The sequence below is a fragment of the Phalacrocorax carbo genome, chromosome 4 (genome assembly GCF_963921805.1).
Source record: "Phalacrocorax carbo chromosome 4, bPhaCar2.1, whole genome shotgun sequence".
NCBI classification, from domain to species: domain Eukaryota; kingdom Metazoa; phylum Chordata; class Aves; order Suliformes; family Phalacrocoracidae; genus Phalacrocorax; species Phalacrocorax carbo.
In genome coordinates this window covers 2,095,913-2,111,942 of record NC_087516.1, presented here as the reverse complement: position 1 = coordinate 2,111,942, position 16,030 = coordinate 2,095,913, and the positions used below count along the sequence as shown (strand labels likewise).

At 52.0% G+C, this 16,030-nt stretch overlaps 1 protein-coding gene across 1 annotated transcript; it reads right to left on the bottom strand.

Moving 5' to 3' along the window:
- Nucleotides 1-1,728: 1,728 nt before the first annotated feature.
- Nucleotides 1,729-16,013, bottom strand: CCT7 (chaperonin containing TCP1 subunit 7). The gene is made up of 12 exons (XM_064448821.1): nt 15,904-16,013; nt 14,502-14,655; nt 12,652-12,758; nt 12,118-12,243; nt 11,401-11,453; nt 10,251-10,422; nt 7,989-8,153; nt 6,692-6,880; nt 5,977-6,074; nt 5,105-5,237; nt 3,753-3,959; nt 1,729-2,365 (listed from the first exon to the last, which is right to left on the bottom strand). Exons 1-12 carry the CDS (start codon nt 15,907-15,909, stop codon nt 2,141-2,143), a joined length of 1,635 nt encoding a protein of 544 aa, XP_064304891.1. The 5' UTR covers nt 15,910-16,013; the 3' UTR covers nt 1,729-2,140.
- Between the last annotated feature and the right edge of the window lie 17 nt (nt 16,014-16,030).

The window sequence follows — 16,030 nt, the reverse complement described above, 5'->3', positions numbered from 1 at the left end:
TACTATCACCTGTAGACGCACTTTGATGTTGTTGCTTTGAAACTTTGCCGAGTGTAAACAATGTGTATTTAAAGAATTACCAAAAAAAAAGAAAAAAAAACACCAAAAAAAAAAAAAGGTGTGTAAAGACCTATTTTATGATTCAGTGTTGAATAAAGACTCTTGAGATGGAGGTGGGGTTTTCACTCTCCCGAGGGTCACATTAAACCCGGGCCGGTGCTGGCCAGCTCCGGCACCAAACCAGTTTCGGGTTTTGGGGCTCGGTGAGACCACTTTGGTGGCTGGGGCTTACTGGGAGCACCCCTCCTCCTCCCCGCAGGCGCAGGGGTGGCAGGGCCCACGCGGCGCGGAACAAAGCGGGGCGCAGGGACAGCCGGCCCCGTGTCCTGGCGGCACGGGAGCGCTGGGCAGCGCAAGGTGGTGCGCCAGAGCCCCACGGCGGGCAAAGGGAGGGCTTAGGGCCTGCGGCGGGGCCGCTCCCGGCCCCACAGCCTTCGGCAACGGAGGGGGCTGATCTTGCACCGTCGCAGAGGGAACAGCGGAGCTTGAACGCTTTTGTGCCTGTTCTTTGCTGAAAAAAAACTGATTTCTGAGCAGTCACGGAAGGAAAAAGGAAAAGGAAATGGGGGGGTGTTAATTTTTGGTGGAGAAAACTCCATTGGGGATCCCCGGTTCCCAGATTACGACCCCCAGAGCTGGGAAACAGCTTTACACGTTGGAGAGTCTCACAGCAAGAGCTGGAGCCCCCCCAGCTTTGCAGACCCTGGCCAGGCAGTCCTGGGAGCTGGGAGGAGACGCGAACACGTTCCTCCGGCTCCCTGCGGCTGGAGGGGAAACCTCCTGCCCCGAGGATCCGCCACGGGCAACCTACCGGCTGCCTGCACGGAGGGACCGAGGATCAGCCCCCGCTAGTCCTGGTTTTACCCCTCCCAGGCTGCAGAGCTGTGTTTTCTCTCGGGAGCGTTCATCTTTAAATGCCAGCGCTAAGAAACGCCGAGAGAGGTTTTACACGAAAGCTGTAACCGCGCTCGTGTTTCAATACACCCGCTCACGCGCTGCCAACCGCGCCTCAGACGGAGAGGAACGGCCACAAGGGTCACATTAAGGGACGCGCCGGATGCCTCCGCGCCTGTGACAGGGCTCGCACCGGCTGTCGCACGGCAGCGCTTTACAAACGAGGCAGAATTAACCTGTTTTGTGGTGTAACGGACCATCGACTTGCCTAACGAAATGAGATCTCCAAGGGTCGATACCTGATAGGTACCAGATTTCCTCCATTTTCTCCCATTAACACTTTGAACCGACCAGACCCGTGTCTGCCCTAAGAGAAGTTCCCTGCCGGAGGCGGCCCAAGCGCCAGGACCCATCCCTGAAGCACCACCGGCCCCACACATCCCCTCCCCGCAGCCCCGCGGCAGGGCCGGAGACGTCAGACACAGCTGCTGCCCTGAACCGCCTTCCACGAAGCAAAAGGCAAGAGGTAAATGGCCCATTAAGCAAAAGCACATCAAAATATCTCTGATATTTCTTTGCTTCAAGAGAGGCAACAAGCACAGAGGCGATCCGTCTTGGAAGGACAAGGAACTGGGGTGCGTGAGGAATCGGCCCTGCTTCCCAGCACGGCGCCTGCTTTTTAAATGGGGAAAAAAAACCCAATTGGAAAGGTTAAACTTTTAATTCTAGCCCCGTGGAATGGAACAAGCAGCAGAGAACGGAGGAACAGCCCAGTTTGCCACCGACACAAAGTCATCTTTTTATTGTGTTGGAGCCTGGGTTCAAAAACCCCAGCAGGGAAAAAAAAAAAAAGAAATGAGGAGTATAAATACGAACAAACCCAACACTCGCTGCGCTACCGCCGGCGTCGAAGAGGGCTCTGCCCAGCGCGGCTTCCAAGCGGAAGGACGAGGGGAGCCGAAGGGGATCAGCACCGTGGAGGAAATGTTGGGGCAGGGCATCTCGCAGGAGGTTGCCGCTGCCGAGGCCAAGATTTGACACTAATTAAACATGGCCGGTGGTTGCCTGTAAGCCCTCAAAACCGACCATCTGGTAAAAGGACCGTTAATTAAGCTAGAAATCAATTCTTTTTCCACGTCGCATGTTGGAGGAGAGCGCCAGCCCCCATCACGCCGCCGCCAGGGTCTCAGTGGTTGTGGGGTCGGCCTCGGCCCCGGCCCCGGCCGCTGGGCGCGGCTTCCACGCTGGAACGGGGGTTCTTGATGGTTTCGTCCACGGAGACGATGAGGCAGGCGGCCTCGGAGGCTGCCGTCAGCGCGTTGATGCGCACGATGGCCGGCTCCCACACACAGGCCTCGAAGTTATCGGCGATGTCCTCGTTGTTCACATCCACACCGTACCACATACCTCCCTGCAGGGAGAGAAGAGGGACGAGGGGCTCATTATTGATCTGGTCGGGACTTCAGGGACAGCCCACTGGGAAGCAAAACCACGCAGACATTAAGGGGGAGGCAGAGACAGGGACCCTGCTGTACAACAGAATAATATTTGAGAGAAATACAAAGGAAAAGCCACCCCAAAAAGTCTTTGTTGTCAGCAGAGCATGCCAGCAAAGCCTCATAAAACAGGTGTCTTCCCTTGGGCGCCTCAGGACAAGGCCCTTGAGGGGCTGGAGCGTGTCCAGAGAAGGGCAGCGGGGCTGGGGCAGGGTCTGGAGCACAAGTGTGCTGGGGGGCGGCTGAGGGGGCTGGGGGGGTTTAGCCTGGAGCAGAGGGGGCTGAGGGGAGCCCTTCTCGCTCTCTGCAGCTGCCTGAGAGGGGCTGGAGTGAGGGGGGGGTCGGTCTCTGCTCCCAAGTCACCAGTGACAGGACGAGAGGGAACGGCCTCAGGCTGCGTCAGGGGAGGTTTAGGTTGGAGATGAGGGAAAATGCCTTCCCTGCCAGAGGGGTCAGGCCCTGGCACAGGCTGCCCCGAGAGGTGGGGGAGTCACCGTCCCTGGGGGGGTTCAAACACCGTGCAGACGTGGCTCTTGGGAACATGGTTTAGGAGGCCTGGGGGTGTTGGGTTGGCGGTTGGACTTGATGATCCTAGAGGTCTTTTCCAACCTTAATGATTCTACAATTCTACGATTTCAGAAAAAAGCTGTAGAAGCCTTATAGGACTGATTTCCATTCCACTGCTGGCGCACTCCCCTACCCACAGCCCCAGTTTTTGCAGCCCAAGATAGAGCCACTCGTTTCAGCGCACTCCTCCTAACCCCGCAATCACCAGCAGGATGAAATGTGGAGGAAGGGACCCCACAAAGCTTCCAAGGGAAGCAAAAGGGCAACCCTTCACTGCCCGAAGTTGGGCCGTGTGTGCACACACAGACACGCTCCACAAGATGTGAAACGACTGCGAGCAATCGGGACCTTCAGCCTGCAGCTCTGGAAGACAGACAGCTCGGCCAACTTCCGTACTCTAATTACTTTAATGTTTAATATAGAAGCCTCCCTCCTGACAAACGATGCATTTTTAAAAAGCAAATCAAAACTCCCAGCTCTAGAAATCACCCGACAGCTGTGATCAAAGGCAAGACGGATCGTTTCCTTTTATAGAAACCTGCAGATCAAGCCCACACTTGATCTGAAACCAAAACACTGCATCTCATCAAAGAGGACACAAGCCTAACATGGGCTTAGCTGAATTACACTGGATCTGTCAGGCTCAAGGCAAAAAAAAAAAAAAAAGGAAGAATTAAGTCAGACACGTGCTGCCGGATCTCCCTACCGGCCCTCGGTTCCATGGCGGGCACCTACCTGCGCGTGCTTGGCTCGGAGCTTGTTCAGTATGTTGGTGGCATCAAAGCCAGCGTTGTCGCAGAGCTGGCGGGGAATGATCTCGAGGGCTTTAGCGTAAGCACCTATCAGCAGCTGCTGCTTGCCCGGAATGGTCCTGGAATAGTCCCGCAGGTATTTGGAAAGCTCCATCTCTATCGCACCACCGCCGGCAACAACTGAGTCGTTCTGAAAAAGGGGAAACTCTCACTCTCGTTCCAGGAATGGGGAAAGCAGGAAAAGCCTCCCCTCCTGCAAGCGTTGCATGTCAGGGCGACGCAGACACACCACAGGCCCGGGGGAACCTATAGACCAGGCTGCCGCCATCCCTGGGAGAGCCTGGGAGCTTCAGAAACAGGCCAAGACCCTCCGGTGGCAGCTACCAGCGGCTCCTTCCAGCTATGCACAACGTAAAGCAGCAGTGTGGGGACGCTGTACTGGGGAGGGATGGCAGAGCACAGCTCCCTGGCGCTGGGCAAGGTTCCCTCACTTTTGTAAAGCATTCGAAATTAAAGATATTTGTAGCAGTGCTTCACAGCCAAGTTCTGCTAATCCCCCCCCCCCCCCCCCGTTTGTTTCAGTAGGGAGATCAGGATGTTCTTTCTAAAAGCAAAACAGTTCCAAAAATCTTGACATGTTTTTTCCCATCCCCTCGGGGCACTCAGCCTCAAAGCTGTTTTTAACCAGGAAACGCCACATTAACACATTTGTATGCATAACCCAGAAACACCCGCGCCGAGGCAGCATCTATCACGCAGGACCAGCAACTCCACCAGCGGAGCTCATGTTCACACATGCCTCAGACTTGTCTCTTGGTGTTCCCAGCCTATCTTGGCAGCCAGGGGACAGTTTCCCCCTCAGATTGGTCACCAAAAGCAGGAACAAGTGGCTTTAACAGGTGTTGACATGCACACGGGATCAACCCTGCTATTTAAATCTATTGAAGATCCACCCGACACACCCAAAATCTCATGGTCCCTTTAGGATGGAGGTGTTTACAGAGCACGCCACAACCCTGCAAGCACAGGTTATGACTGTACTAGAGAGAAGGCAAAACCCCAGGCGTGCCTGAAAAGCAGCTGGCAATGCTGCAGCGACGTCGCTGCTTCGGCCACGGAACAGCACTTGAGTTAAATCAATCGGACCCTGCCTGTCTGCGTGCTCCACTCTACTGCGTGCTCCACTCTACCGGCTGAGAGCTCCCGGCCTCTCCAGAGAGGCCTCAGCCAAATGCCGGCGTGTGAAAAGGTTTCTAGAAGGAGTTACAGCTGTGCCAGGCTCAATCAACAACCCCAACACCAACCCAGCGGGGAGGTATCTCCGCTGCTCCTCACCTTGATTGCTCTCCTGACTATCATGATGGCATCGTGCAGGGACCGTTCCGTCTCTTCCATGAACTGCTCCGCACCCCCTCGCAGGATTATCGTGCAAGTCTTTGCCTTCGGGCAGCCTGTGAAGAAGTTATACCTGCCAATGGCACAACGCAAGGAGGGTTAAGGTGATGGAGAAGCAGTGCTGTCACCAAACAGGCTTTGCACCAATATGACAGTATGGGAACAGAGAAGTTCTTCACAAGCCAGATGCACGACTGAAGCAGTTTCACCCCACACAGTGCCCCTATCAGATCTTCAGCTAAGAGGGAGCAGAGCCAGGCAATACACAATGAAATTCAAGCTGACCCAGGAAAAGCCCTGGCACAGGCTCCCCAGGGAGGCATCACGGCACCAGCCTGGCGATATTCCAGAAGCCCTTGGCCAAGGCCCTCAGAGACACGGTGTGAATTTGGGGTGTCCTGTGCAGGGACGGGAGCTGGGCTCGGGGATCCTTGTGGGTCCCTCCCAGCTCAGGGCATTCTGTGATTCTATCATTTGCACTGATAGGGAAGTGTCACTGCGGGGTATCAGACGAGCACCACAATCAACCCCAAAAAGCGCTGCTTTTAAGTTACAAATGAAAGAATACGACTACGCTTTCTGCAAGGCATTAGGGAATAAATATATATTTTTAAAAGCATATAAGAGGTAAGATTTCGATGAAAGCTTCCTCCCACCCCCTCCCTCAGCCTCAAGAAAAGCAGCCATAACAATCTTGTTTTCACACCATCAATTTGAGAGATGCTCAAACCTACCAACGCTTAGACCCTAACTTTTCAAACTAATATTAAAGTGCTTACGCAGGACTACAGTTTCACAGCTGGTAGATTTACCTCTCTCCTCCAATCTGAGTCTCCTCAAAGAGTTCGCATCGGCCCAGAACATCATCTGACAGGGCATTGACACTAGTCTGAATGGAGCCGCCGCAGGCCTGCACGGAAAGGAGATGAAGCACAGCATTACCAACACCGACAAACAAGACAAATTTGCCCAGCAGGTTCCCACTATTCAGAGTCAGCCCAGCCTTTAGCTCATGCAAAACGACCCTGCAGGCCAGATTCAGGAAAAAGCCCTTCTACTTTCCTCCCATCTCATGTATCTAGGCAGGCTACCAACATCAGAAATAATCCTCGACAGCATAATGAGATTATGGTTCTTCTGAGTGCTGACTCACAGGCTCTGGAGTCCAGCAACTACACATAGAAAGCTTCGGAAAAAAACAGTCACAATGGAACAGGCAAGAGCTATGGAAAATAAACAACTTCTGATGCAACAAACAGACCCTAATATATAAGAGCATCAGAGAAACAAAAACGCAGTGCAGACGCAATTAGTGTGCAATTGTTCATTCTGTCAAGGAACAGCTCTGTCAGTATATAGCAACCTTACATCATAACCACACTGGCAAAACTATTATGCGGCTTTAATTTTAAATCTTTTTAAGGAATGGTGGGTTCAGTCACCGACTGCGCCCTGTTTTGGGAATGACCAGCTTGGCACTGTTAAAATTATATCAAAAGGCTTTTTTTCTAAAACAAGGCAACTCACCATCATAGTTCGCTTGAGATCTTCTTCGGGGACACGGCCAGCACAAAACATGTCTCTGTCCGCAAAGTACTGAGTAGCCACATCTCCGATGGGAAGTTTGGACAGGACGACTTTGGCTCCCGACTTGTGGATTTTGTCTAGTTTGTCATACAAGATGTTCCACTCGGCATCCACAATGGCCTGGTAATCCTAGCAGGGACGAGAGAGAAAGGGACAAGCGCTCACATTACAAAGGGTTGCAAACGCCATCCCGCAGCGCCAGCAAAGGGAAAGCTCTTCTGAAACAAAGGCAGCAGTGACGCTGCTCTGTGCGGGCCCCTCAGACAACTGCTTTCCAAGACTCACAGGTGATTTTAAGTCACTCCATTTTATGCCAAAGAGTTATGTCTGTTAAAATGCTTCCAGCAGCAGAACTGAGTCGATAAAGGGGCTGAATCCACTGACAGAGAGGCAGCAACAGCTTGAGAGAGAGCACAAGGAGAAAGAAGGGATTATACTGATGTCTGAAAGGTGTTTCCAGAAGTGTGCATGGATGTGGGAGCAGAGAGACTTACAGTATCTATCTCAGAGGAAAAACAGATCCTGAGAAACCTCATGCTCTACCAGTGTGCTCAGGCTCCACGAGCCTGCTGTGCTCTAGCTGTCAGTGAAACACAGCCACGGAGAGCTGGGAAAGCTTACAAAATCACACAGCAACACCACACACAGCAGCCGACTGCAACAGAAAAGACCATTGTGTTCACCACGGCAGAGACAGGAACTTTAAGAAAACAATTACTGAGATCACAGTAGGGGCAAGACCCCAAAAGCAAAGCACCCAGGTATCTTTAGACCCCACAACTGCGCAGGAACCAAACACATGCAACATTGCAGTACTTCCCAAGGTGTCAGAGAACGACCGTGCTTCATAAAGGTATTTTAACAAGGTGGAAAGAGAACGACTGTCCAAATGGCTACCTTCTTTGCTTAAATATGCAGAGGCTTTCTTGGCATTTAAAGCGCTGCTTAAGCAGCTTTCCCTGGAAGGGCACTTGTTAGGCGTAAAGAAGTCACCACGAAGCTGGCGACTTACCACAGCACAGCTGAGGCACAATGACTGAGCAGAAGCATGCCCTAAACCTGATGTAATTCAAAGCCCGCCATACCCTTCTGCCAAACGAGGCAGCGTAACCCACCAGCTATTTTCAGCGGGGGAAGGATGTACAGGAGGCAATCCCATCTATCCCACTGGCTCGCAAGCAGCCACTGCGTCTTGCGGGTGTGAGGAAGCACAACAGGCGCCCCTTTCGGCTCTTACCTCCACTGTGTTTACTCTGACTTCGGCATTGTCCTTCTCAGCTTTGAGCTCCAGCTCTACATTCAGCAAGGCGATCTTGGGAGACTGATACTTCTTGGGTTGCATTTCAAACCCGGCGTAAGAGAATGTCTTCTTAAAGGCAACTCCGGCCACCAGCTGAGAGTCCTTGAAGACAGAGATTCATGTTAGGCTCAGCCTCCCAAGGTTTTTTCAACAGGGCTCGTAACTCCCAGAGGAGACTCCCTGCTTTCACAGTCCTCATTTACAAAGTGCTCACCAACAGCTGTCTCCTTTGATTAACCCACTTTTAGAGAAAATAAGCAGCAAATATTTTCTTCTCTCTGTTCACAAAACCAGCTTCTATCACTTCCTTTCTACCCCTCAAGACACCACAGTAGAAGATGCTATATACAGTCTGAAGATCAAGGGATGGAGCAATCTGTTCTCTCTCTGATGTCTTTCCCATTTCCACCCTTTGAAGATGGATACTTCTCATCCACAGCCCCGCACTCGGGGGGTTTTTTGCTCTGATTTGTTTTTCCAAGCTCCATCACCACCTCCGGCATTGTTCTGCAGCACGACTGCCCTGCCCAACACTGCCCCCTGAAGTCTTCTTCTTGATTTCATGGCTGGGAGAGAAACAGCATCTAAATCTCCTACCCCGTGAGTACCTAACCACTCACTGCAGACCTGGCTCTGCCCAGCCACCGAAGCCCAGAGCGTCCCTGTCCCTCCTAAGCTAGGATTAGCAGAGACTTTTTCTGCTCTAGCTGACAGGGTGAGATGACCCAGGATCCCAAAACCCAACCCTGAAAAGCAGCATGCTAGATTATTTGTCCCATCCTTGTACAGGTCTCCAAAGAGTCTGACAGCGGAATACAAGGGCCAAACAATACGGAGTGGGCAGAAATGCTTTTATCTGGAATGGGAGACACCACCCTCCCCAGGGGACCAATTTCTGCAAGCCTCAGAATAACAGCAGGCCCAGACACCACAAAAACAGATGTTGAAACATTCCTAATCCACTAAATTAGTTGTCTGGGCAAGATAATGGCATAATTATAACGTCTCTTCTCAATGAAAATGCTCACACAGGGTGTTTACAGGCAGTAACAGCCACAGAATAATAACTGGCAGAGACTGTGGCAGGCTTTACTTTTCAGAAGGGTCCCAAGCGACCAGGCCAAACATACACCAGGTACAGGCAGGAGAGAGCACGGACACACAGAATCCCAGAACGGCAGGGGTCGGAAGGGCCCTCTGGAGTTCATCCCGTCCCACCCCCTGCTGGAGCAGGCACCCCCAGAGCAGGGGCACAGGGCCGCGTCCAGGCGGGGGGTGAATGTCTCCAGGGAAGGGACCCCACAGCCTCTCTGGGCAGCCTGTGCCCCTGCTCTGGCACCCGCACAGGGAAGGGGTTTGTCCTCATGTTCGGGGGAACTTCCCGTGTTCCAGCTTGTGCCCGTGGCCCCTTGGCCTGGCGTTGGGCACCGCTGAAAAGAGCCCGGCCCATCCTCCTGACACCCACCCCTCAGATATTTATAGGCATTGATGAGATCCCCCCTCAGCCTTCTCTTCTCCAGGCTGAACAAGCCCAGGTCTCTCAGCCTTTCCTCACAAGGGAGATGCTCCAGTCCCCTGAGCATCTCCGTAGCTCTCCCCTGGACTCTCTCCAGCAGTTCCCTGTCCTTCTTGAACTGGGAGGGCCCAAAACTGAACACAGTGCTCCAGATGCAGCCTCACACCAGCTGTCCCACAGCCCAAGAACAACTCCCTGCCACATACCAGCATCCAGTCCCATACGTGACAGGTATTCCAGCACTGTGGCATAAACAACACAGCCCACCTGCTCTGCCCACCACTACATCAGCTCCTCCACATTTTCTTCACATTTTTCCCAGCCCAGCACTCACATATACAACCAGGACTGTATGGCTTTTGGTTCCAGAAGTAACAAAGACTTCCCACAAAAAAAAACCAAAACAAAACAACAAAACAACCTTCATTACTTGCAGATATAAATGGAATGTGTATCAATGACAACATTCGCTGCAGTGGGCAGCGAGACAGGAGTGTATCTGGCTCAAAAAACCCAGATTCTCTACCTACAGAAAAGAAATCCAGCCCTACTTGCTTTGTTTCACTTTGGTAATTCCCGAAGAGGCATTATCAAGCCAGGCTGCATTTCTGCTCCGGTCAACCCATCGAAGGAGCATGATCACTGCCTCCTATCCTTTCACGACAGGCTCCAACAGAACTTACTTCCAAAGCACCTCCTTGCACCTTCTTTATTCCAATCATTTTGAGTTGTAACAAGTCATCTAGCATCATGACAGCATCTACGACCATCTTGGAGAAGAACTCCTTGCTCTGGGAGATCAGCTTAGAGCTCAGGGCTGTGGCTGCACACTTCTCCAGCAGGCTCCTCTGCTCACTGCAAGAAAGAAAGAAAAAACAAATCAGGTCTCGTTCACTTGCCGATTCTTTTCACAAGCTCACAAAACACCAGGTAAGGTGTGATTAATCCGCTCTGATAGAGGCAAAGATCAGCACCCTTCTATTGACGGGGAAAGCAAGGCATGCACGTGTCAAAGCACGATTCTCCCTTCCAGAGCCCAAGCATCAAACTAGCACTGACGAGGCCAGTTGGCTTTCAGACACCACAGGTCTGAGCAAAACAGTAGGGCTCAGCACCTTCTTCTTCCAAAGGCAATAAGAAGTTTCTGAAACCCTCTAAAGGTGGCACATTCTCTGAAGCATTAACTCAGGCATGCCGTAACACAGTGCATGACACAAGGGACACCAGGGAAATACGGATCCAACTCCCAGTTACTGCCGACCCTGAGAACTACTGTATTTTGCAGCACAGGACAGCAGGAAGGATGCAACTCATTTTGGTTTAAGATGGTTACACAGTTCAACTTGAAGTTTTACTGCAGGTATTAGTAAGGTCAGATCAAGCAGACGAGCTTAAAATGCAGGGAGAAAATGAACTCTAGTATTCTCACCTCAGCTGAGGGGATCACTTCCTTACTGCTACTAGCTGCCCAACTTTGTTTATTTAAACAGCTAAAAAGTGATCTTCTCAGGGACGCACTGAGCATTTAACACTGCCATTGACTGCAGCAAAAGCTGCAAGTCTCCATCACCATTGGAAAAAAGAAATCAGGCCACTTATTTTGGTACCTAGCTTCCACCACGTGCACTGCAAGACACTGGCCTATATCCTTCACTGCACCTCCACCAGAGGAGAAGAAACTCCAAAAGCTCGAGCATAACCCTGGTGTGGGGCCGCCGCTGTTTGGCATGACCTCGAGACCTCAGCCAGAGCCACAGCAGAAGTCAGAAACACCCTCACACCAGCTAACAGAAGCCCAGCTACACAACCAGGTCATCTGAACGGGAAACTTACTCTTTATCTTCCTTCTTCACTGCAACAGCGATGTCTTTGATCTTGTTTACAGCCTGTCAAAACACAAGCCAACAGCTGGATCAATGATTCATGCTCATAAGCTGATCAGTCCTCCAACTTTTCTCTTTATATTTTATGTTAACTTTTATTCCCCACTTCAGCATCACTGAAGTTTCAAGCATTTAAGCTATTCCACCCCTTCCAGCACAGTCATTCTAAGAAACACACCAACACATATTTAAGAGGATCAGGAAGAGTCTCAGAGCTGCTCTGCTCTTTTCAGTGGAGATCTGGGGAAACAAAGGGCTCCTAAAGCAGTTAACCGCCAGAGAAGGTTCAGGTTAACAGGACTGATGTGCTTCATGAGACATAAGATCTACCAAGGAGTAGCAGCGATCAGGAGGACGGGAAATGAAATTTCCCACTTAATTCTTCCTTAGAGCAAAAACAAAGGAAGCAATAGCGCTCAAGAGGTACAAGCTGGTAATAACAGCTCACTGATGCCAGAGAAGGCAGCTGATGTTTGCAGTAAGGCATCGTGATATCGCTACTGCCACCCCCCACGCCCGTTCGCTGCTGACTTTTGCCTGGCAGTGCGCTATTTTTCCTCTTTGGCACAGAATTCGTCTCCCCAGACGCTCCAGCGGAGCCCAGTACACCCCTCAGCTCTGCAGGAGAAGCCAAGCCCTCCCTCGGCTACGAGCAGCCCTGCCTTACCAGCTGCGTTGCTGTGCGGAAGGCACGGATGATGATTTGAGGATGGAGGCCTTCTTCCACGTAAGGCTTCACTTGTTTCAGGAACTCAGCAGCGAGCAGAGTTACGGACGTGGTACCATCACCAACCTGCATGGAGAGGAAGCACTCTGTCATCCTCATGCTGCGGGGCCGCTGCAAAAGCGGCTTCAAACCCATGCAAGGCCTTCAGGTTTCATAATTTTCTCTGCTCTCAGATTTGCAGCTGGATTCTTTAGTGATTAAGATGGGCTGGGTTCCGACTACATCCCACTGGAGGGTGAAGTCTCATTTCCCAGTCACCTATGTTCACGAAATGCTAATTTTATTACCTCTGAACTTTCCAGACCACCCATCAGATCTGGCTGAAACAGCGCAAAAGATTTGAAAGTTATCACGAACAAGAAGGCATCAATAAAAAGCCAGAATAAACACCAGCACTCCATGAGAAATTCCCACAAAGCCCACACACCCAGCAGCAGGAGCAAGCTTCTGAGCACAGCCCAGCTACCCTCCTACCTCTGCATCTTGAGATTTGGCGATGTCCACTAACGTCTTTGCAGCCGGATGGACAACATCGAGGAGCTTCAGGATGGTGGCACCATCATTAGAGATAGTGGCTTTGCCTAGGATTGACGTATAAAAGGAAGTCACGCTCAACTGCTGCCAGAAAAGCCCTGGTCACTCTGAAAGGGCACCCCAACACCTAAGTGAGCTCTTCAGACCTCAGAGAGATATTGATACAACAATAACTTCAGACCAGCCAGTCTCACTACGCCTCCCCAGTTCACTGTCCAGGTCAAATGAGTCCCCAAGCTGTTATTAGGCTGCAGTGTTCCCCAAACAAGCCCTGGTCTTGCACCTCTGTGAGCTTTGTTATGTCTAAACAACCAGAGGCTCTCATCCCAAGGAGAAATCATTCTCCTTCAGCCAAATGACTTTTTTTCTCCTGTGTGATTTGAGGCACGATCACCACAATGTTTTACTACACTCCTACAGCCAGCGACACAACTAGATGTTGGCTGAAAAGGAAAGCAAGGGGGTCACCCCCATGGCGAGGGGGAGCACAGAAGAGCTGTTTCACAGAGGGCGTCTCGGCAGGTGCCTCCATTCCATATTAACAGCATCTTTTTAGTCCATTTTTGGAGCAGATTAAATGAACTTAGCCTGAGTGTGCAGAACAACTCCTCACACCAATTAATGGGGCCTTTAAAATTCATTTCTCTCTTACTTTTCTGGAGAAGAGGCTGAGGGGAGCCCTTCTCGCTCTCTGCAGCTGCCTGAGAGGGGCTGGAGTGAGGGGGGGGCTGGTCTCTGCTCCCAAGTCACCAGTGACAGGACGAGAGGGAACGGCCTCAGGCTGCGTCAGGGGAGGTTTAGGTTGGATGAGGGAAAACATCTTCCCTACAAGAGCAGTCAGGCCCTGGCACAGGCTGCCCCGAGAGGTGGGGGAGTCACTGTCCCTGGGGGGGTGTTCAAATGTGTAGATGTGGCACTTCAGGGCATGGGGGTGCTGGGTTGGTGGTTGGACTTGGTGATCCTAGAGGTCTTTTCCAACCTTAATGATTCTTTAAGAAGTTGTTCAACAGCCTCCCAGACACAGAAAACTAGATATTCTAGTCTGACACTCACACAAAGAGACTAGAAATCAATCATAGTAGTTATTAGGTAAATTTAAATCCAATTATCCTTTTTAATAAAAGTTACTACAGTTCCTATTTATAAAAATTATTTGAAGACAATACTAAGACCTTCCACCCACCCTTCAGTACCAGCAACAAAAAAACACAAACACTTGTTTGGTAGCTTCAGACAAGTCTTTTCAGAGGGGCAGGCAAGTATGATCCCTAAATCGCACCAAAAATATCAACCCAGTAACATCCACTGGCCTCACACCCAGCCACAAGTGAGACTAACTCCACACATACTACGAGCCCTATCTAAAAAATAAATAGATGGTCAGGGATAGCTGAAGACCAGGTTCCAGACACGGTGTTCCTCCTTTCTCGTAGGGAACCTTCTCATATTTAGTACCTGGATCTACCCAGCCTCACAACAAAGAGCACAGCTGCCTTAACTCAGGCGAGAGGCAGCAAGCAGGTAGTTCCTCATGTAGGTCTGACAATTATCTTCTCTTCAACAGTGGAGGCCAGAGTCAAGGTGTTAAACAGAACATTGAGACAGAGCCTGAGCCTCTGTTGCGAGAGTTAAGCTTAGTATGGGGTGAGGGAGTTGAACTCTGCATATATGCAAGTGCTGTTTTTAATCCATATGAAGAAATACGCACGCTGCTAGCACACGCTGCACTTGCGGAAAAGTGACTCAGAAATAATCTCCATGGCTGTGAGAGGCCACTGCCCAGTGCTTACCCCGGTCATCCACAATGAGCTTGTCCATGCCCCGTGGCCCCAGGGTGGTGCGCACGGCTTCTGCGATAACCTGGCAGGCATTGATGTTGCTGACGAGCTGGGGGATCCCCTGCGAGGTGTCCGTCCCCTCCTTCAGCAGGATAACCGGTGTTGGCTGAAGAGAAAACCCACAGCAGGACCATTACTCCAATCCCAACAGCCTGCAGACTCCTCACACAGCCCAGCAAGCTACCATCACGTAAAAAGACCGAGATTAAAACCCGCAGCCTCCTTAAAATTCCTCTGCCTTCACATGAGCTAACTGCTTTCCAACTCCCACTGCTCCCAGAGCGTAACTGGAATTCACCCAACTGCCTCCAGTATACGCTCTGGGACCACACTGTAACTGTGCCCAAAGGCAGGCTTCCTCCATAGAGAGTAGTTCAGCAAAGTTCTGATTTCAGTGCTAGGCTGGAGAAGACAACACGTGCAGTAATTACTGAGACAGCAGGGAACTGCACAGGCACTGCAGCCAGATCAGTGACTTTATTTATTACAGTGCCAGCAAGATGGTGATCAGAACGGGCACAACAGCCCCCTCCCTGTCGCACCTCAGCCCAGAGCCTGAGCTGCCCCAATGAAAGGCGCTTTCACAGAGACGACGTGGTAGAGGAACACAATTTGAGTGACTACACCTGCCTGACAGTGAACGGGGCTGGAGATGGCTCAGAGGATATCAGAGGCCACCGCAGACAAGGGTTTCTCACTGCTCTGAGACAGCGCCAGCCCTTTGCAAAAAGCAGACCAAACGTGCCTTGCAGGCAAAGCTCAAACCCCAAACACAGCCGAAGTTTATGAGGCACCCGGTTTTAAACAACCACCTGCAGGCAGGGAGGAAAATTATAGATGACTGTCAGGCTAAGGAGTGACAGAGGTGGTGCTGAGGGTCTGATGGGTGAGTACAATACGGGTGAGGACGACGGTCAGGCCTCCCTACACCCTGTAAAGATCTTGTGTAAGAACAGAGTTCTTCCGCGCCCACCAGAACAAGGATCTCAAGGGAAAAGAGCCCCTTCACCCCTGAGAGAACCAGGGTGGAGGCAAACACACGGGCCCCGCCGCTCCTGAGCTCGGGGCTGGGTAGCGGCGGGGCCGAGGTGGACCCGCGGCCGGGAAAAGAGCTGGGCCCTGTGGCTATGGGGCTGAGCACCCACCGCTCCCGCCCAGGCGCCCGGCGGGAAGCAGGAACCGGCAGGCCTCTGCAGCGGGGCGGCCTCCACCATCACCCCACCTCCCCAGGAATGCACACCGGCCCCGCCACAGCCCCGCCAAACGCGGCCCTTGGAGGATGGCGAAGGCCGAGCGGGTCGCCTCCGAGCGGCGGGACGCGGCGGCGGCGAGGATGGCGGCGGATAGCACTCACCATCATCGCGGCGGCGCTCCTCGCTGCAGCTCCCCCCCACCTCGGCCAGGTCCCGCCCCACAATGCACCGCGCCCGCCCAGAACCTTCCCCGGGGCGGGAGGGGAAGTGCACGTTGCTAGGCGACCG

Coding starts and splice junctions, on each gene's coding strand:
- CCT7 (XM_064448821.1), bottom strand. Junction 12,759..14,501: donor GCTCATTGTGGATGACCGGG/GTAAGCACTGGG, acceptor CGTCAATCCTAG/GCAAAGCCACTATCTCTAAT. Junction 2,366..3,752: donor TCCGAGCCAAGCACGCGCAG/GTAGGTGCCCGC, acceptor CTCTCCCTGCAG/GGAGGTATGTGGTACGGTGT.